The sequence below is a fragment of the Procambarus clarkii genome, chromosome 66 (genome assembly GCF_040958095.1).
Source record: "Procambarus clarkii isolate CNS0578487 chromosome 66, FALCON_Pclarkii_2.0, whole genome shotgun sequence".
Taxonomy (NCBI): Eukaryota; Metazoa; Arthropoda; class Malacostraca; order Decapoda; family Cambaridae; genus Procambarus; species Procambarus clarkii.
The window spans coordinates 23,538,881-23,561,540 of NC_091215.1; the positions used below are offsets into that span (position 1 = coordinate 23,538,881).

The 22,660-nt window shown below is 47.1% G+C and overlaps 1 protein-coding gene across 1 annotated transcript in view; it reads right to left on the reverse strand.

Moving 5' to 3' along the window:
- Positions 1-3,211, reverse strand: part of LOC138355273 (apolipoprotein A-IV-like) — an 8,812-nt gene extending 5,601 nt beyond the window's left edge. The window contains exon 1 of the mRNA XM_069310136.1: positions 3,195-3,211. Coding sequence (XP_069166237.1) covers positions 3,195-3,211 — 17 coding nt within the window. The remainder of the gene's footprint in view (positions 1-3,194) is intronic.
- Between the last annotated feature and the right edge of the window lie 19,449 nt (positions 3,212-22,660).

Sequence of the window (22,660 nt, forward strand, 5' to 3'; positions counted from 1 at the left end):
AGAGAGAGAGAGAGAGAGAGAGAGAGAGAGAGAGAGAGAGCTACTTCTCCTCTGATCGGGAGAAACGTATTCACTGATGTATTACAATACGCTTCTCGCTGCGATATATATATATATATATATATATATATATATATATATATATATATATATATATATATATATATATATATATATATATATATATATATATATAGGATCCGAGCCCCCTATTCAGCTCTAGGCTGATATGCAAATGTCCTCAGCGTGTTCAATAAGGAAGGAAACAGAGTCTTGGAGGAGTGGTGGTGGTGGTAGGAGCAGCAGCAGGCATTATGTGGTCCCCTTGCAAGATGTCTTGTGAGGAGGAACAGATTTGGCACCTGCCTCGTATTAAGCGTCTTGGGTTAATTACACAACACACACACACACACACACACACACACACACACACACACACACACACACACACACACACACACACACACACACACACACACACACACACTCACACACACACACACACACACACACACACACACACACACACACACACACACACACAAACATTAGGGGAGCCGGTCGGCCGAGCGGACAGCAAGCTGGACTTGTGATCCTGTGGTCCTGGGTTCGATCCCAGACGCCGGCGAGAAACAATGGGCAAAGGGGGCCTCGTAGCCTGGTGGATAGCGCTCAGGACTCGTAATTCTGTGGCGCGGGTTCGATTCCCGCACGAGGCAGAAACAAATGGGCAAAGTTTCTTTCACCCTAAGTGCCCCTGTTACCTAGCAGTAAATAGGTACCTGGGAGTTAGTCAGCTGTCACGGGCTGCTTCCTGGGGGGTGTGTGTGTGGTGTGGGAGAAAAAAAAAAGAAAAAAAAAAAAAGTAGTTAGTAAACAGTTGATTGACAGTTGAGAGGCGGGCCGAAAGAGCAAAGCTCAACCCCCGTAAAAACACAACTAGTAAACACACACACACACACACACACACACACACACACACACACACACACACACACACCTAGGTAGTCCATACCTATTTAAACACAAGACAAAGTTAGAGAAGATCCAGCGGTATGCCACCAGGCTCGTCCCGGAACTGAGAGGAATGAGCTACGAGGAAAGGCTAAAGGAGCTGAACCTCACATCCCTGGAAAACAGAAGAGTAAGGAGAGACATGATATCCACCTACAAAATCTTCATGGAAATTTACAGGGTGGACAAAGACAAACTCTTCAGCACGGGAGGGACACGAACAAGGGGACACAGGTGGAAATTGAGTACCCAAATGAGCCACAGAGACGTTAGAAAGATTTTTTTCAGTGTCAGAGTAGTTAACGGATGGAATGCATTAGGCAGTGATGTGGTGGAAGCTGACTCCATACACAGTTTTAAATGTAGGTACGATAGAGCCCAGTAGGCTCAGGAATCTGTACACCAGTTGATTGACGGTTGAGAGGCGGGACCAAAGAGCCAAAGCTCAACCCCCGCAAGCACACATACACACAGCTACGCCGGGTCTGTGGCTCACGCTTGGGGTCGGGTCGACTATGTCACCCGATAAACGCCTAAGAAGAAAAGGGAATACAACGGTCGTGAAGAGATATATAGAGAGAAGGTAAGATAATTATAGTGAGAGTGAAGCACAAAGGATGAGAAAGAGAGATACGAAGAAAAGGTGACTGTTAATGCTTACGAGGACACAAGTAGGAGGAGAAAGAAGAGCAATAACAGTGACAAGAATAACACAGGAGACACAGAGAACCAGATGATTGGAGGAAGGAGGAGGAGGATAAGGAAGATAAAGATAAACCAAGTAGAATACAAAGCCAATAAAACACAGAAAAGGGAAAGAAGAACAGCCAAGAACCAGGAAGAGGGCGAGGAGCGTGGAAGAGGAGAAAGAGAAGGAGCGCAATCTACAGGAAGAGACAATTGATCGAGGGAGAGATGGATGGAAAGGGGGAGGTCATTCCTCCCCTCTCAGTGATGGATGTAGCGAGGGTGATGATGGGATTGGAGCAATGCAGGGATGGGAATAGGTGGCACTGGGTTGTCCCCCCTTCTCCTTCCATTTCAGTGATGGTTGTTAGAGATGCTGGTAATGGGATGGGAGTAATGCAGGGATAGAGGGGTAGGTGAGAGGGTAGTCATTCCCTCTCAGTGAGAGGGGAATAATGGAGTGGAAGCAAGGAAGGAATAGGGGGTGAGACGAGAGGAAGGAAAGGTACAATTCTTCAGAATAGAGAATAAAAGAATGGAAAAGCGAAAGAGGGGGAGTAACGGGAAAGAGAGAGAGAGAAACAGTTGATGTGAGAAAATGGAGCAATAAATAAGAGACGGGACAATAAGAGCAATAAAGAACAAAAAAGAGAAGATCTTTGAGAAGGTAAAGAAAGAAAATAGGGAGGAGGGGGAGATTTAGAAGACAAGAGGAATAGGTCCGGGGCACGTGATCCTCCCCACCCCACCGGGGCACGTGATCATGCCCACCCCACCGGGGCACGTGATCATGCCCACCCCACCGGGGCACGTGGCCCTGCCCACCCCACCGGGGCACGTGATCCTCCCCACCCCACCGGGGCACGTGGCCCTGCCCACCCCACCGGGGCACGTGGTCCTGCCCACCCCACCGGAGCACGTGGTCCTGCCCACCCCACCGGGGCACGTGGTCCTGCCCACCCCACCGGGGCACGTGGCCCTGCCCACCAAACTGGGGCATGTGGCCCTGCCCACTCCACCGGGGCACGTGGTCCTGCCCACCCCACCGGAGCACGTGGTCCTGCCCACCCCACCGGGGCACGTGATCCTGCCCACCCCACCGGGGCACGTGATCCTGCCCACCCCACCGGGGCACGTGATCCTGCCCACCCCACCGGGGCACGTGGTCCTGCCCACCGCACCGGGGCACGTGGTCCTCTTCCACCTTCCCTTCACTTCACATTCCCAAGTCCATATTTCGGGATTTACCCTTCCTTTCCCCTCTCCCTTCTGTCCCCCTTTCAGTAATCCTCCTCATCTATTGTTCATCACTATTCACTGGCATTCCCCCTTACCAAGACCACTATTAAGATACCGACCACTTTCTATGTTACCTCTCCTTCCTCTTATGCTATGTTACTCTCCTTTCTCTTCTCGCGTCCTCTCTTACTTTTCTCCCTATTTGCATCCTCTCAATTTTAATTCCTCCATCCCTATCTTCCTTCTTTACTTACCTCTCATTTATATACATGATTCCAGTTTTCCCTCTCCCTCCTCCCGGTCTCTCCCTCCCTCCCTCACTGCCTCCCTCTCCCTCAGTCTCTATCACTCCCTCCCTCCCTCTCTCTCAGTCTCTCCCTCCCTCCCTCCTCCCTCCGTGGCGTGGAGGCAGCATCAGCGCTGACACACACAAACGAGCCGCCATATAAGCTGATTTTCACCAATTAAGACAACTGTTGTAGGAAATCAGAACCATTTATATCATTTCGCCTCACCCTTTGTTTTCTCACCCTAGTGCCTGATGACCTGGCGAGGTGCTCATGTAGCCACTCTCGCTACCTCTCTCTACCTCACTCTCTTGCTCTCTCTCTCTCCCTACCTCACTCTCTTGCTCTCTCTCTCTCCCTACCTCACTCTCGCTCTCTTGCTCTCTCTCGCTAGCTCTCTCTCTCATTCTCCCACACACGTACACAATAATTCCAGATTCGCTCCACGCTCTCCTGGCTATATCAACAGCCATCGTAACATAAAAAAGAAAGAGAACGAATATATATATATATATATATATATATATATATATATATATATATATATATATATATATATATATATATATATATATATATATATATATATATATATATATATATTGTTGATGTAGTATAAGCTGTTTAGACTTGTAACTATTTTCTTACTCTCGGGATTAAGAAGAACAGTCAACAACAAAGGAAATTCATGATAAAGAAACGCTAATGATTATTGAAGGGTATATTATCTACATCGTCAGGTAAGGAATGAATATAAATGATGCAAATTTATCTTAAATACACATGTGAAAGAGGCGAAATTGTATGTGTGCTGTGATAGGGAAATAAAGAAATAAGGGAAGAATGAGGATGGATGCCAATCAAATGGGGGAGAATTTAGTAGAGATGTTGTGATCCGGTGATGTGCTCTATTATATCTACTACATATACTTCTCTCTGACACACACACACACACACACACACACACACACACACACACACACACACACACACACACCCAGGACGCAGCCCGAAGCAGCTGTTTAACTCCAAGGTACCTATCTACTGCTAGGTGAACAGGGGCTTCAGGGTGACAGAAACTCTGGCTATTTGTTTCCGCCTCGGCCGGGAATCGAACCTGGGCCCTTAGAACTGCGATTCCTTGGCGCTGTCCTCTCAGCCGAGAGGCTGTGTGTGTGTGTGTGTGTGTGTGTGTGTGTGTGTGTGTGTGTGTGTGTGTGAAGAGAGAGAGAGAGAGAGAGAGAGAGAGAGAGAGAGAGAGAGAGAGAGAGAGAGAGAGAGAGAGAGAGAGAGAGAGAGAGAGAGAGAGAGAGAGAGAGAGAGAGAGAGAGAGAGAGAGAGACAGAGAGATAGGGAGTGAGAGAGGCGCAGGCAAGAAGAGATGAACTCCCAGTGTGGGCTCCAATTCTCCACAAAGAATTCTATTATCAGAGACACTGCATCGAACGCTCAACAAATACTTGGGCCAGCTTCGTATCATTCTGGGGTCGGCGCCCGGAATCAATTGGAGCGGCAAAGCCATCTTTGTGAACTTGGTTGGGGATCACCTTCTGAGTTATGAAACGTAGGGGAGAAGGGGGGGAAGAGAGTGTGTTGGGGAGTGGTGGAGGAGAGGCATGAGGGAATGAGGGAGAGGCAGGAGGGATGAGGCTGGAAAGAGAATGTTGTGGGGGGGAGGTATGTTGAATAAGGACTGATTTTTTTTTTTAAGTTCGATGGTGGTTGTGTTGGGAGGTAATGATTTTGGTTCGTTGTGTGTAGTAATGGATGTGTTTTGTGGTGGTAATTTACTGGCGATTTGGGGGAGGGTGGTAGTGGTGGTGGTGGTGGTGGGAGGGTTGATTGTTCTGGTGGTGGTGTTAGTGGTTGATAGGTGGTGGTATGTCGTGATAGTGGTGGCTGTGAGCAGCACTGGTGACAGGGGAGGAATGGTGAAGTGATTTTGAGATGGATGTTGTTGTGCGAGATACAGCAGAGCGACAGACACACAACAGAGAGACAGTGACACAGCAGAGACAGACACACAACAGAGAGACAGTGATACAGCAGAGAGACAGACACACAACAGAGAGACAGTGACACAGCAGAGACAGACACACAACAGAGAGACAGAGACAGACACAAACAACAGAAACAGAAATACACAGAGGATATACAGTGTGTGCTGACTATAAGAGACAGCGTTCGGATGTAAGGGTTACAGCTCACCCGTTCAATGATGGAGTAAAATACAAGTAAGATGATTACAAAAATCTCTCTGAATTTGTTAAATAATGAGATGATTAATATATGCATATTTTCATAAAATTGATCAATGAGAAGATGCATAATTTCCATAGATTTTCAATTGGTTGATGAATAATAATAAATATACTTAATTACAATTAATTATCAAATTAATGTCGTAATAATCGTCAATATTAACATCAGTTATAACCTTTGAGTTGACAATTATATCTAGTTAATAATTTTCAGGCGCTGAATAACACTAAATTATTTCTGTACGTGGATAGTTATATTTTCTGATTGCTTACGCCTCCAAATTATAAAAAATATCTATTATTTTCCACAAACTTTGCTTTTTGTGACCAGAACGGTGAAATTTTGAAATTTAAAAATTTTCCAATACATTTCAAGTTGATTCAGTGTTGAGAAAATTTTGGGATAACATTATAAGTACCCGCCGTCTATTCCCTTGAGGCCAGATTCACGAATCAGTTACGCAAGTACTTACGAACCTATACACCTTTTCTCAATCTTTGGCGGCTTTGTTTACAATTATTAAACAGTTAATGAGCTCCGAAGCACCAGGAGGCTGTTTATAACAATAACAACAGTTGAATGGGAAGTTTTCATGCTTGTAAACTGTTTAATATATGTAACCAAAGCCGTTAAAGATTGATGAAAGATGTATATGTTCGCAAGTGCTTGCGTAACTGCTTCATGAATCTGGGGCCAGATTCACGAAAGCACTTACGCAAGAACTTACGAACCTGTACATCTTTTCTCAATCTTTGGCGGCTTTGTTCCTAATTATTAAACAATTAATGAGCTCCGAAGCACCAGAAGGCTGTTTATAACAATAACAACAGTTGAATGGGAAGTTTTCATGCTTGTAAACTGTTTAATATATGTAACCAAAGTCGTTAAAGATTGAGGAAAGATGTATATGTCCGCAAGTGCTTGCATAAGTGCTTTCGTGAATCTGGCCCCTGTCTCACACGGTGCTCTTCAGCGCGGATTTCTAGACGTCATCAAGTAAGTTGAACACGGGCGGGAGACCACCGCAGACTTAATCGTGGAAGCATGCCTGGTGGAACCATCCTGGCAGTGTCGTCGCTACCCTGGTGTGGGCCAGACGTGTAGGCCTACCCCTCCACATGGATTTACTGCTAAAGGGGTACAGACGGCCTTAAGGCTTTCGCAACCTTACAGTGATATATACCATCTAGCTCCTGGAAGCTTTCACCTAGATTTCAAAGTGGTGAGCAGTGCAATCTGATCAGATATGGACAAACAATACCTATGTATTTGAAGTGGCGCCTTGGGCAGTGGGGACATGGCCGCTTCCCCTTACCTCACGCCTGGTGGGCAGACGCCTGAGGTGGTACCCCGGGCGCTGGAACTTTAGCCCCTATTGCCCCGTTCCCTAAAGCTGTAATTCCCCTGTACAGCCTGGACACGGTGGCACGAACGGACCACTTGCACACCACTATACAGATGCCTCAGTGATTGGTGGTACCAGTGCAGTGTTACATACAGTGTAGAGGACTATTAAGTGTGTGTGTGTGTGTGTGTGGATAAAGCAGGTTTCAGAGTGGCACTCTCTACACCTGTCACTCTGGTCGGAGCCACACTACCCTCAGCAGTGTTGCCAGCTGACCGCGTATACACCTGCGTTCGCTTGTAAGTGTCTGAACTATTCATCTTGTCTCTGCACTATGATTAGTAGCCGCTGTTGTTCTGGGTCCAGGCCATAGCCTGAAGTGCTACTCTGTGGTAGAAGCTGATGTGTCTTGTCACTTCATGTTGTGACTCTGGCAAATATGGCCACTTCCCTCCCGCCTTCTGGGGTCACCCACAGCGACCCTTCCCAAAATGCTTCAGACGCAGTTGCGTCCACTTCAGCCACCTCCCCGCATGACTTACAGCATGGCCAATCACTCCATCCCAGTATAGCCAGGTATGAGGACACCAGCTCAAGTGATGAAGCAGCATCGGATGGTGGTTTTACTGCATACAAAAGCCGGAAGACCTTACGTAAAGAGAAGAATTTAAGGGGAGGTAATAATTCTGTCAAGACGACCAATGTCACCCCCACAACGGGAGGGGCACCACGACCCACCCTAGCACCCCGTAATAAATATGCCAGGCTGGCATTTCCATCTCAAGTTACCAGTGACCAGAGGTACGTCTGGATGAGACGGGACCTTCCTAGCTATTTTCCTGACCCCATTGACCTCATAATCCCTAGACACGCCTCGCCCTACATCTATGTAGCCAGGTCCGATGAAGTCACCATCTCGGCCCTACTCCAAGGTCAAGTGGGTGGCATCACATTCAGTAAAGCAGACTCTCCTGAGAGGTCCAGGAGGTACAGAGAGTACCTTGTCACATCCTACCCTCATGACCTTGACATCTCCCATGCGAAAGAACTACCAGGTGTGCACAGTGCAAGACGCATCCAGTCTGGAGGCAAGCCACTCAACAGGATTGTCATCGTCTGGAAACATGAGACACCGCCCCCCAGTCATCACACGTTCCTAGGCCCCTACCGGCCAGCCTGCCCCATAACACCCTGGGAGTCCTCAGCTGTCATGTGTTTTAAATGTCAACACTTTGGTCACGTAGCCAAACACTGTCAATCTTCAGGCACCTGTGCCTTCTGTGCAGACAATCATCTCACTAAAGACTGCCCCAATAAAGACCACGCCCCTGGGACCGATGAGACCTCATCCTCAGCCACCAAGCTCAAGTGTTCCAGGTGCTTGCGGGAGGGCGTGACCGCCTGGCACAAGGACTGTGACAGGCGGCCTCCCCCGTACAGCGCAGTGGGGCAACCCTCCACCACCCCAGTCAGCCCCCCCACCCGGGGTGGCCCCACCACTACACCTACCCGCCCCCACACCCGGAATGACCCCACCACCGTTCCTGACACCAACAGCCTGACAACCTTCCCTGGCCTACCTGGGAAGCCCGACGCCAGCCTGCAGAGAGAGGTGTTAGAACTTCCAGCTCGCATGAACAAAATAGAAATTACCGTCAATAAGCTCCAAGAAACACTCACGAAGATTGAAAATGGTCTCAACAGCATTTATGCTAAGATCACCATGGACAACCCGAGTCAGTGTTCAAGCGATCATCTCGCCAGCCCGAGGAGTGAAGCGAACGTCCGAGTCTCTAGTGAAATGCCTTCCAGTGCTATAAGTGTTGACCCGTCTCCAGCAAGTATTGACCCCCTCTCCAGTGCTGTAAGTTTTGACACGTCTCGAGCAAGTCTTGACGCCTCCTCCAGTGCTGTAAGTACCGCTGTGTCGAGTGAAACATATGAAAACCCGTGTATCTTAGATGTATTTAACAAATTCACTCAAGAACTCATTAAAAACAATACCGCTTGTGTGTCTACGATTCCTGACGAACATGAAATGATTGTAAATGATAGGAAAAATACAGGCAGCCAGCTGAGCTTGAAACAGGTGAAAGAACTCTTTGCCATTAATGACGATGAACAATTGGCATTTGTAAGCAATAGTCTACAACTTGTGAATCTTATAAACACTTCTCTTCGTCAGGTTTATGAACACCATTACCCACGACCAACTCACTCTTAAATTTCTCACGTGGAATGTGAGAAGCGTGCGAAGGAGGCTGTTTGATCTAATGATGTACGCTGGTGCCAACAACATTGATGTATTGTGCCTGCAGGAACCATACACTGCAAACACAAAAAATAAAACGCCACCCAAACTCTCAGGTTATGTAGCTTTCTCAAATGTTGGTTCCCATGATGTCGGTATCTTGACGTATGTTAAAAGTAACCTAGTGTGTAAACATGTTAAAAACCACAAAAGTGACGACTCATATTATCAGCAGTTTCAGATTGCTACAGCGACCGGGTTTCTTAACTTAGTTAATGTATATGTAAGGTGTGATCAAATGGTGGAAGCTTCTCTCCCAAAAATTACCAGCAGCTCTCAAACCATTGTAATGGGTGATTTTAATGCTAGACACACTAGCCTGGGTGACACCAAAACAAACGGGAATGGCAGAGTCTTTGTAAAATACTTAAGAGATAATAACATGTCCGTATTCAACTTTGACTCCTCTAACGTCACACACCTCAGGGGTGGCAGGCTTGATTATATCATTGGTCACGGCCTCATTGATAATGCTGTCGGAGGATCAATTGTTCATGAATTAGTTAGTGATCATTTTGCCATATTCAGTTCATACACTATCAATAATGTCAAACCCCTAAGCTTTGGAAAAAAAATAATTAATATCCCTGAAAATTTACACATGCTCTTCAAATTCCGCATTTCTGAATGGTATAACACTTACTGCTTTACTACCGTCAATGCATTATATGAGGACCTGGTCACTGAAGTAACCGCTTTTTATGACAATGTTGTAAAATCCGCAAGACCCAAACCAATGAGGAAGGGACAGAGGTGGTTCACTGACTCACGCCTTATGCCCCTGCATGACAGAGTTCTATTCCTAGCTGAGCAGTATAAAACACATAAAACAGCTGACACCCTCAACATATTTCTTAAAGCCAGCCGAGAGTTTAGAGAGCTAAAGGAACAGGTGTATAACCAGCACTGGGAACAGTTTCTGCAAGGCATCAATCATGCAACATCCTCATCCCAAATGTGGAATAAAATTAAAAAGATTTCTCGTCCTAGCAGTCGTCAACTTGATCACCATTCACCTGTAGACTATGCCGACATGCTGCTTCAGCAATATGCAAGCACTGCTAGTATAAGCAGCCTGCCCCTAGATGTGCAAAACTATCTGGCTAGTACTAAAATAAATCGTAACTTCAATATTGAAATTGCCTGTAGTGAAATAGGGCCTGATGATAACTATGGCATAACCCCCTTTGAAATTAAAAATGCACTCAAGAAAGGTAAGGCTACCTCTCCTGGAGAGGATGGCATCACATACAACACCATGAGAGTACTTGCTGAGCTGCCAAATAGCCCTTTGCTAGAATTGTTTAATCAAAGTCTAAGGCAGGGTGTTTTACCTGACCGCTGGACACAGGGACTCATAATACCCATACCCAAGCCTAATTCACAAAAATTTAGACCCATTTCTCTGACGTCGTGCATGTGCAAAGTTCTTGAGAGAATTATTCTCGACAGACTAATGTTTCAAATCAAGCCCCACCTTGCCCCTAACCTGTATGGTTTCCTTCCTGGAAGAAGCACACAAACTTGCTTTGCTGAGTATTTTATCAGAGGGGGACCAAACTCTCAGGCGGCATTTATTGATCTCCAAACTGCTTTTGATACAGCAAACAAAGAAATAATCCTAGAACAGCTAGCCTCTTTTGGAGTTAAGGGAAGACTGTTGACATGGCTCAGGGGGTACCTGAGTAACAGAACCGCCTCAGTCCTTTTCAAGGGGGTCAAAAGTAAACTCTGTGCACCCTTTGAGTTGGGTACACCCCAGGGTGGAGTGCTAAGTCCCACACTGTTCAATGTTCTGATGCACAAATTAACAATTGATATTCCCACACTACCTGACGAAGCCGTCATTTGTTATGCCGATGATATATGCATTGTTGCAAATTCCCAAACTAGACTGCAAGCTCTACTGGATTCATTCGCTGCTAAAAGCATTGAATGTGGTCTTGTTATCTCTATAACTAAATCCAGAGTTCTCCATCCCAAAGAGAAAACTCATGTCCCTATAGCTTTCAAGGTCAACAACCAGAACATTGAAACGTGTGGGCAGCACAAATACCTTGGAGTTGGTATTAACAGTGACATTGTAAATGATCTACACCGTAGGTTAAAAGAAAGACTAAAACCATTGAGAACACTTACTGGTAAGAATATTGGTATCAATATTAAATATGCTAGACTATTCTATATGATGTTTGTTAGATCTCTCGTTGATTATAATGCTCTGCACTTAATTAATTTCCCCTCCTCTGTGTTGGACAAACTTGAAGTAATACAGAACGAGGCCATGAGGATAATTCTTGGTGCCCCAAGATGCACAAGAATCATCAACATGAGGGAAGAACTGAAGTTTCCAACCATACTAGAGAGAATAATGCAAGTTAACACTACCTTCTGTCTTAAAGTCATGAGAGATCCTACATCTCCTACATTGCTCAGAGACAAATTATTTAGTGCTGTTAACACCCTTTTGACTGGTGCCGACATACCAACTCACTCCTTTTATGATAATTGGCTGAGAAACAATGCTTACAATCTCATTAAACTTAACATTCCTTTTAAGTGCAATCTACCAGTCTCTGATATTCCTCTTTATCTGTACCCCACCATTCAAGTATCATACACACCTGTCACCAAGAAAGATAATGAGAATCTTGCTCTACTCAAAGCTGTCACTCTTGAAACAATTGCCTCCTCCATCGAGAGTCTAAGATCTCACGAGCACTGTGTCTACACCGACGGCTCAGTCCAGTCTTCTACTGGACGGACTGCAGCGGCATGTAGGTTCTATAGAAATAATATTTGCACAAAGACTGTCAGTGTCAGGTTAAACAACTGGCTGACCTCCACACAAGCAGAACTAGCAGCATTACATTTAGCAACCAGCACATTAAAAAATATTGGAGGAGGAATAATATTCTGCGATTCAAAGTCTGCTCTTCAAGCAATCGAAAACTTCTCTTGGAAGATCGACAGCAAGAACCTCATACTCCCAATTATAAATGACCTAATTGATGCACAGAGTAAAGGGTCTCGAATTTCCTTTGTATGGATACCTTCACACATAAATATAACCCATCATAATGAGACAGACATTGCAGCCAAATTAGCGTGTAACAAGTTTGAAGTTGAATTAGATCTAGGTATCCCTATCTCTGCTGTCAAAACTGTATTGGTCCAAACATTCAGATCTGATAGGAAAGAACTTACTGACTCCCAACGACCTGAAAGTACTAGTATAAAAAGCTATGATTTGTTCAGATCTGAAACCTACATCTATGGACAGCACAAAACGTCCACTAGACTGTGCGACACAGTGGTTGCAAGGATCAGGTTGGGTTACCGTTACCTGTGGCAGGTGGCTGCAGGTGACGGGTCTCCCAATCCTGAGCACTCCAGTTGCAAACTCTGTGAGCAGGAACTACGGCATGATCTCCCGCACTACATCACTGAATGCCCAATTATTAGACCTTTCAGACCAGTTGGCATGAGGTACCTGGAGCTTTGCAATTACTTTATTCACTCTCGTATTCTTGAAGATATCCTCACAGTATACCCAAAATTTGCCAGTGCAGGCTATTAAACACATGACTCTGTATGACTAACCATCCTGCGAGATGGGGACTTGTATTACCACTGCTACCTTATTCAATCTTGTGTTGTTGATATCCTCAAAATGCATCCGGAGTCTGCCAGTGCAGACCGCTAATCACATGCCTCTGTATGACTAACCATCCTGTGTGATGGGGATTTTATAGCATCACCTAGTTAGCTTTTTTGACACACTGTACTCCACTTCATATAGTCTAGGGTAGCTGCACTAATGCAGATGTACCTAATATGTTAATAAAAAAAAAAAAAAAAAAGTGGAACCATCCTGTTTAACCTGACACTGACAGTCCTGTGTGATGGGGATTTTTTAGCATCACCTAGTTAGCTTTTTTTGACACACTGTACTCCACTTCATATAGTCTAGGGTAGCTGCACTAATGCAGATGTACCTCACGTATTAATAAAAAAAATGGATCTATAGGTCTATGAGGCGGATTTATCAAATTTCCCTGCTGTTTTCTTGCCTTTGGGACAGCAGAGACTCACACAAAAATACGGCTGTCTTCGTCACAAAACTTTGAAAGGGGGGAATAAAACAGCTGTTTGCTACACTTTTTTTAAACATAAACATTCAGGAAATAGCACCAGCCAGGAACAACAATGGTTTACATTGTGTTACTACCCATTAATAAGGAATTAATACAGAGGTGAATTACATCATGTAATTATTAATTTATAGCCTGGACGGGTGTAAACTCCGGCGGGTATAAACTCTAATGGGTGTAAGCTTTTGCGAGTGTAAACTCTGGCGGGTGTAAACTTTGGTGGGTGTAAACTCCGCCGATGTAAACGCCGTCGGGTGTAAACTCTGGCAGATGTAAAGTCTAATGGGTGCAAGCTTTTACGAGTGTAAACTCTGGCGGGTGTAAAGAGCGGCAAGTGTAAACCCCAGTAGATGTAAACCCAGCCAGGTGTAGGGGGACGAACTGCGGCCGGAAATTGCCTCTGTGGTCAATTATGACACCAGATACTGTGTTGTGGTCGATAGGTCGAGATGCCATAGGTCGAGAGGCTACGTCGATCTACGATGGGTCGAAAGGTCAGGTCGAGTTGTCATAGGTCGAGCTACCATGGGCAATAAGCTGTAAGAGAACCGTTTTAAATTCACGAAAGGGATCGGACGATTCTCGTAAGCCTGATCTCTGCTAGTTCCACTCCCTGCCGACAGAGTGCATAGCAGTACAGATAGCTAGCTTTTCGCTGACCAATCACAGTCACGAATACATATCTCTACGGAACTCTTGGCCAATCACTCCTCAGCCCCAAGAAATGAGGCAATCAATCAATTTTTAGATTGTATATCAGTTGATGCAAGATGGTATATCATTGGGATAGGAATACGTTGTTTAAGATTCGCTACCTGGAACAAAAAGTTCCAAGTAGCACGGGCTATGGTGAGCCCGTAGTGGACTATAGGAATACGCCGGGAGGTATACTTCGCTTGTCCGGGTACAAAGTTAGATTTAGAGCTGAACTAGGTTCAGTATAATTGGTGATTGGTTAAAAAGGTCTTTTGGTGGTCTTTAATATCCCTTCTGAGGATAATAGGCCCCTTAGAACACAGTACTAAACCTGACTTATTTTGTATATAAGGTAATATAAAGGGGATTTTAAGAACTTCCAAATATGTTGATTCTATGTGCTCTCATCTGCTCTGTGCCCCCTCTCTTCATTGACGGCCCCCTCCCATCATTGACGGCCCCCTCCCATCATTGACGGCCCCCTCCCATCATTGACGGCCCCCTCCCTTCATTGACGGCCCCCTCCCATCATTGACGGCCCCCTCCCATCATCGACGGCCCCCTCCCTTCATTGACGGCCCCCCTCCCATCATTGATGGTCCCCTCCCATCATTGACGGCCCCCTCCCTTCATTGACGGCCCCCTCCCATCATTGACGGCCCCCTCCCATCATTGACGGCCCCCTCCCATCATTGACGGCCCCCTCCCATCATTGACGGCCCCCTCCCATCAACGACAGCCCTCTCCCCATCCCAATTACCCCTCCCCCCCCACCCACCTGTACCTGCAGGACGCCCCTAAGCAAACACGGTGACGACGCTGTAGGAGATCATTAGGTATTTCAAATTAGTTAGACCAGGGTCAACTTTTGGCAAGAACTTCTCCAGCGTGTTCCAGGCGCAGACATTACCTCTTCCTCCTCCTACTCCTCGCCCACATCTTCCTCCTCCTCTTCCTCCTTCACAACCTCCTAATCCTCCTTCTTCTTCTCCTCCTGCACATTTGATGGTGCTACTTCCTTCCCGGTTTGGTGAATTCTTTTGATAATTACTTACTTCTCCTCCTCCTCCTCGCCCACCTCTCTGCTTAAATACAGGTTTGCTTTATTTAATTCGAGGATTGTATTAATCATCATTTAATTCAAATTGCTTTTATTAGGGAACCATAGTTACGGATCCTCTCTCACTCTCTCTCTACCCAACCACTTGGGGTGGACGGTAGAGCGATGGTCTCGCTTCATGCAGGTCGGCGTTCAATCCCCGATCGCTCAAGTGGTTGGGCATCATTCCTTCCTCCCATCCCATCCTTGAATCTTATCCTGACCCCCTTCCAAGTGCTATATAGTCGTAATATCTTGGTACTTTTCCCTGATAGTTCCCTCCCTTTCCCCCCCCCTCCTCTCGCGCGCTCTCTCTCTCTCTCTCTCTCTCTCTCTCTCTCTCTCTCTCTCTCTCTCTCTCTCTCTCTCTTTCTCGCTCTCTCTCTCTCTCTCGCTCTCTCTCTCGCTCTCTCTCTCCCCCTCTCGCTCTGTCTCTTCCTCTCACTCTCTCTGTCTCTTCCTCTCACTCTCTCTGTCTCTTCCTCTTACTTTCACTCTCTTTCTTTCACTCTCTCTTCCTCTCTCTCTCTCTCTCTCTCTCTCTCTCTCTCTCTCTCTCTCTCTCTCTCTCTCACTTTCTCCAGCAGGCTACTCAGACCTCAGATCATCATGAGCGTATATATTTATTGGTTACCTGCACAATGAAATCACATTAACGTGATGTATCAGTGGGAAAATCAGTAGGAGCCGTGAGGAGGGCGGCTCGAACCTGTGCTTTGAGTACTCCCAAGCACACACACACGCCTTAAACCACTACACCACGACATGGTCAAAAGAATTGCAACCTGGGAATAATGTTAAACCCTGATTAGGCTTCAGTAGAAGCCTCGGAAACCCCTTAGAGGATTTAGTTGAATCCCAGGTTACAAAGGGACGATCGAAGCAGCATGTAGACTATTACCATAGGGTAGGGTAGGTAAGGTTGGACACGTCAGGAAGGGTAGGGTAGGTAAGGTTGGACACGTCAGGAAGGGTAGGGTAGGTAAGGTTGGACACGTCAGGAAGGGTAGGGTAGGTAAGGTTGGACACGTCAGGAAGGGTAGGGTAGGTAAGGTTGGACACGTCAGGAAGGGTAGGGTAGGTAAGGTTGGACACGTCAGGAAGGGTAGGGTAGGTAAGGTTGGACACGTCAGGAAGGGTAGGGTAGGTAAGGTTGGACACGTCAGGAAGGGTAGGGTAGGTAAGGTTGGACACGTCAGGAAGGGTAGGGTAGGTAAGGTTGGACACGTCAGGAAGGGTAGGGTAGGTAAGGTTGGACACGTCAGGAAGGGTAGGGTAGGTAAGGTTGGACACGTCAGGAAGGGTAGGGTAGGTAAGGTTGGACACGTCAGGAAGGGTAGGGTAGGTAAGGTTGGACACGTCAGGAAGGGTAGGGTAGGTAAGGTTGGACACGTCAGGAAGGGTAGGGTAGGTAAGGTTGGACACGTCAGGAAGGGTAGGGTAGGTAAGGTTGGACACGTCAGGAAGGGTAGGGTAGGTAAGGTTGGACACGTCAGGAAGGGTAGGGTAGGTAAGGTTGGACACGTCAGGAAGGGTAGGGTAGGTAAGGTTGGACACGTCAGGAAGGGTAGGGTAGGTAAGGTTGGACACGTCAGGAAGGGTAGGGTAGGTAAGGTTGGACACGTCAGGAAGGGTAGGGTAGGTAAGGTTGGACACGTCAGGAAGGGTAGGGTAGGTAAGGTTGGACACGTCAGGAAGGGTAGGGTAGGTAAGGTTGGACACGTCAGGAAGGGTAGGGTAGGTAAGGTTGGACACGTCAGGAAGGGTAGGGTAGGTAAGGTTGGACACGTCAGGAAGGGTAGGGTAGGTAAGGTTGGACACGTCAGGAAGGGTAGGGTAGGTAAGGTTGGACACGTCAGGAAGGGTAGGGTAGGTAAGGTTGGACACGTCAGGAAGGGTAGGGTAGGTAAGGTTGGACACGTCAGGAAGGGTAGGGTAGGTAAGGTTGGACACGTCAGGAAGGGTAGGGTAGGTAAGGTTGGACACGTCAGGAAGGGTAGGGTAGGTAAGGTTGGACACGTCAGGAAGGGTAGGGTAGGATTGGGGAGGTAGGGGGACGAAGCAGTATGTAGATCGTGGAGCTCATTTGACGCTTCTTAGTTTCTCCCTGTTAATGTGTCAACGTGATGGGGGGAGGGGGGGGGGGGGTACGGAGTGTAGGAGTGGGCGGGGGAGTGGGTAGGGTGGGGGGGTTAGTAGGGGGGAGGGATGGATGGATGTGGAGAGGTGGGTAACTGTGGGGAGGGGTGGGCCTGGGGGGAGGGGAGGGGCACAGCATACATATACATGAAGAAAACACAAGATGGCAGATCATGTTAATAGGCTACACGAGGAGGGGGGGCAGGTGGGGGGGGGGTACAAGGTGTAGGAAGCATCATCTCTCTCCCCCTTACTTCCCTTCTCCCGCCTCTCGCTCTCTCTCTCTCTCTCTCGCTCTCTCTCTCTCTCTCTCTCTCTCTCTCTCTCTCTCGCTCTCTCTCTCTCTCTCTCCCTCTCTCTCTCTCTCTCTCTCCCTCCCTTCCATTTCCTCCAAGGAGTCGTGGAGACAGTGTCGTAGCTAAAGTTAACTGCCGCGTCCGGCTAAGTGCTCGCTCAGCCTATGTAATTGGCCTGTTAAAGTATATTATGTCCCTAGCTGTATTTCAGATCATCAAGGAGTCATTCTCTCACTTGTCCCGTCTCTCTCTCTCTCTCTCTCTCTCTCTCTCTCTCTCTCTCTCTCTCTCTCTCTCTCTTATAAAAATATGATAGTCTACCATTGGTGTGTGAGTGACCCGCTGTTTACAATATTTCAAAATATTATAGTTATCCATTTGTTTTTAGAAACAGACGGAACTTGAGAAAGCCTTTGAAGCTGTAGGAGAATAGTATGTTTTATGCTACTACAGCCACAGTATGAATAGCTGAATTGTTTTATTTTTTTCTTGAGATCAGTGAATAATGATGAATGTTACTAGAAGAAAAAAATTAAATTGTTTAAAAAATATTTAGGGGTAGCCGGCGGGAAATTCCAAAATTCGTTGTGGGGGTCAAAATGTGACATCTAGCACACTATTCCCTCTTGAATTCTGTGGATGAACCAGCCTATGTCTGTCCCGTACCTCAGACCATTCCCCTTGCAAAGTTGGGTGAGGCTTTCCGCCAGTGTCTGGCCTCCAGTCTTGGACAAACAGACATTTTCTCTTATATAGATGAGATTGTCTGGGATTATTTGCCAATCATATATTCATGACTCGTTCAACATCTGTTGATAAAGAGAAAGATGGCTGACGACTTTTTTTTTAAGGAAGGACCAAGTCAGAGCAGGAGCTGTATTGATCCCTTCCCCAAATGCCATGATACGTGAATTACTTTCCCCTTCACTTACGAAACCCCTATATCTTTCCTCGATCGTGGCGGCTTAGTCTATATTAAATAGTTTACAACTTTGGATAATTCACAACCCCAAGATTATCATTGCTATGGCCACCCTCGTAGGGCTCCGGTTTCATAACTGTTTAATAAATGTAAACTAAGCCGCCTATGATTGAGGAAAGATGCACGGGTTTCGTAGCATGAACGCCACACACAATCTTACACACATATGAATGACTTGGCTTCAAGTTAATCAAACAACTCCCCCACAAGATTCCCTAGAGCCTTACCTTGTTACATTTATATAACATAATGTACCAGTAGGTAATTTAACTTAACGAGAAATAATGGAAGTATCGTGGCGTATACGCAATCCCGCGAAAGTGCGTCATCGTGAAATATTACTCAGATATTAGCATTCAGATCATGAAATATTCCCCACAATATTACGTTCAGACGGCGTAATACCATAGAAAATTGCAGTAAGGCTCAACAGCCTCCGTAAGATTACGAGAATATGAAACGAAACTCGAATATTAAAAAAAAAATACGCCACAAATCCAGAGAATAAAGCCAGAGAGAAATATATCTCCCAAGATGATTAGGCCTACGGATGTTGCAAGAGACTGACGTATCTACCATGAAGCCAGCGTAAGACAAGCTGCAACACGGGTAATAATTGTGTTCAGTAAATGGCGAGAAGCAATATCGAGAGAATTGTCTACACAAGCGAACATGAGACGAAGACCAAAATGTACAAGGAAAATGGAAGGGAGGGGGAGGGGTGTTTTGTCCCTATTTGGGACAAATATCCCTATTCCTATAGAGGATAGGGATATTTATATTATATTATAGGGATATTATATCCCTATAGGGGAGGACACCCCTATATTAGGGGTGCCCTCCCCTATTTGCATTCACAAATGTTTGTTTTCAGAATCAAGATGCTAGCTCTTGGACCCGCCTCTCCAACAGTCTGCTGTTTAATGTACTGACTAACGCCCCATTTTCTCGTATCATATCTACTATATATATTTAATATATACGTATGTGTGTGTGCGTATGCACGAGCTCGCGTACGCGTGTGTGCGCGCGTACACGCTGAGAGTCGCTGTGGCACCAGTTGTGCCACTTTTGAATGCGCAATCATGGCTTGCACCCGCACTTTATGACACCTTCGTGACCCTTATATTGGGTGGGGCGCCGCGCACAGCTGCCCTCCTGGGGCGCCGGGCGGTAGGCAGCCAAGACAGAAAAGGGAGAGAAAGGAGAAGAAAAGGAAAAAGGAATGGGAGGAGATTAAGAGGGGTGAGCTTGGAATTTGGTCTCTAAGATTATAGGTGAAGAGAAGGGATTTTTTTTTGTTATTGTTTTGGAGTGATTTTTCAGTAGACTCGCTTTTATACTGGTGAGAGGGAGTTTTATTACCTCATTTAGGGAGTGTTAATATCTACGTGAGGGACTGACCACTCCACACTAGTGACCACCCCCGCTAGTGACCACCCCCACTAGTGACCACCCCGCACTAGTGACCACCCCCACTAGTGACCACCCGCACTAGTGACCACCCCCACTAGTGACCACCCCCACTAGTGACCACCCCCACTAGTGACCACCCCCACTAGTGACCACCCCCCACTAGTGACCACCCCCGCTAGTGACCACCCCCACTAGTGACCACCCCCACTAGTGACCACCCCCGCTAGTGACCACCCCCGCTAGTGGCCACCCCCGCTAGTGACCACCCCCGCTAGTGGCCACCCCCGCTAGTGGCCACCCCCGCTAGTGGCCACCCCCGCTAGTGGCCACCCCCGCTAGTGGCCACCCCCGCTAGTGACCACCCCCGCTAGTGGCCACCCCCGCTAGTGGCCACCCCCGCTAGTGGCCACCCCCGCTAGTGGCCACCCCCGCTAGTGGCCACCCCCGCTAGTGGCCACCCCCGCTAGTGACCACCCCCACTAGTGACCACCCCCACTAGTGACCACCCCCGCTAGTGACCACCCACACTAGTGACCATCCCACACTAGTGACCACCCGCACTAGTGACCACCCACACTAGTGACCACCCACACTAGTGACCACCCCCACTAGTGACCACCCCCACTAGTGACCACCCCCACTAGTGACCACCCACACTAGTGACCACCCCCACTAGTGACCACCCACACTAGTGACCACCCCCACTAGTGACCACCCCCACTAGTGACCACCCCCACTAGTGACCACCCACACTAGTGACCACCCCCACTAGTGACCACCCCCACTAGTGACCACCCACACTAGTGACCACCCCCACTAGTGACCACCCCCACTAGTGACCACCCCCACTAGTGACCACCCCCACTAGTGACCACCCCCACTAGTGACCACCCCGTGTTAACACGCATCTTTCCATGAGTTGGTGTGGATATAAAGCACTGTAGCGAGACTGTGTGGTTGCCATCTATCCATCTACTATCCCTTACAACCAAACACCCACCTTCAACCTCACATCAATCATCCACTCAACCCCTCTCTCCATCAACTAGTTGGGACCTTTAATCAACTAACTAATCGTACCCTTCCAACCAATCAACCATCCAATCATGTTCTGTCAACCAACCAATCATGCTCTCCCACCAATATCCTTCCCCCCCCCCTCTCTCTCTCTCTCTCTCTCTCTCTATCCGCCCAGGCAACTATCCCATACCCCTATCCCCCACCACAGGTACTTCTCAAGCTTCGGGATTCGAACCCTTGCTCTGGAGGACCTCCGATGGGAGCCAGCCTAACCCAACCTTGCCAAGGGAGACCTACCCCCAAACTTTAACCAAGATCACCCGATACTTAACAAAAGCAAACTTCAAGTTGAAATTTTCTTCCTGGGAACCATTGTCCTTTCTTCGGCTTCCTTTGATGTGGGGGCGGCTCTTTCCTCCTTGTCGACTTTATTCCCACGTGACTTTATTCCCACGCTCGTCGACTTTATTTATCTTGGTTTGTCCGACATTATTTCCCGTTCGGAAACATTGTTTGACTCACTTTTATTATATTTTTTCCATTCTCCTGTACGAGGTTGACAACTTTTTTTTTAATGTACTTTTTTTTCATTTCTTTCCGTGGCCCGACCAACGTTCTTGTCCTTATTTTGCTGATGTTATATACCTTACTTTCTTCCCTAAGTCAGCAGACTTTCTTCGTCTAGCCTGCCTCTCCCCGGCCCCTGGGCCAGACTCTGCTCCTGGACCAGACTCTGCTCCTGGACCAGACTCTGCCCCTGGGCCAGACTCTGCCCCTGGGCCAGACTCTGCTCCTGGACCAGACTCTGCTCCTGGACCAGACTCTGCCCCTGGGCCAGACTCTGCTCCTGGGCCAGACCAGTCTCTGACCATTCCTTCCTCACACTATACACAGTTTTAACAGAAAACGGAGAATATGCTAAACGTCTGTGTATGATTTGACTGTAAAGCTGTCGAAATTAATACTTTACCCTTTCTCTCTCTCTCTCTCTCTCTCTCTCTCTCTCTCTCTCTCTCTCTCTCTCTCTCTCTCTTTCTCTCTCTCTCTCTCTCTCTCTCTCTCTCTCTCTCTCTCTCTCTCTCTCTATCTATCTCTCTCTCTCTCTCTCTCTCTCTCTCTCTCTCTCTCTCTCTCTCTCTCTCTCTCTCTCTCTTTCTCTCTCTCTCTCTCTCTATCTATCTCTCTCTCTCTCTCTTCCCCCTGCCTGCGATAGTTTACCGTTCTTCAGTTTTCTCCCTATTTCACCCTCAACAGCCTGCGACATAACCCAATTTTCCCGTATTTGACCGCCCACTGACCAGGAATTTCCCGGCATTTACTATATATTTTTTTGTTTTTTTCCCTGCTCCCCCTCACTGGAATTTTAATCGCATTTATTTTCGTTTGCTTGTCGGCCGGAGCGAAATTTATTTTATTTTAATATTGTCTCTTTCATTCTAAATGTAATAAAGATATTATTCTACCTTGTGCCCGACCCTTTCTGCCCCTTCTGACCTACGCCCTTCAACATTTTGCCTCTTCCGATACCGGTCCCCCCTTTTCTACCCATTGTGACCTACCCCCTGTCTCCACTCTGTCACTTCCGTCCTACTTCCTCCCCCAATTCTGTCCCTCTTATAGCCCACCCCTCCTCATTCTGCCCCTTTCAGCCAACCCGCTCCCCACTTTTTTCCCCTAGCGACCCGTCCCCTTACCGTTCTGCTCCTTCCGACC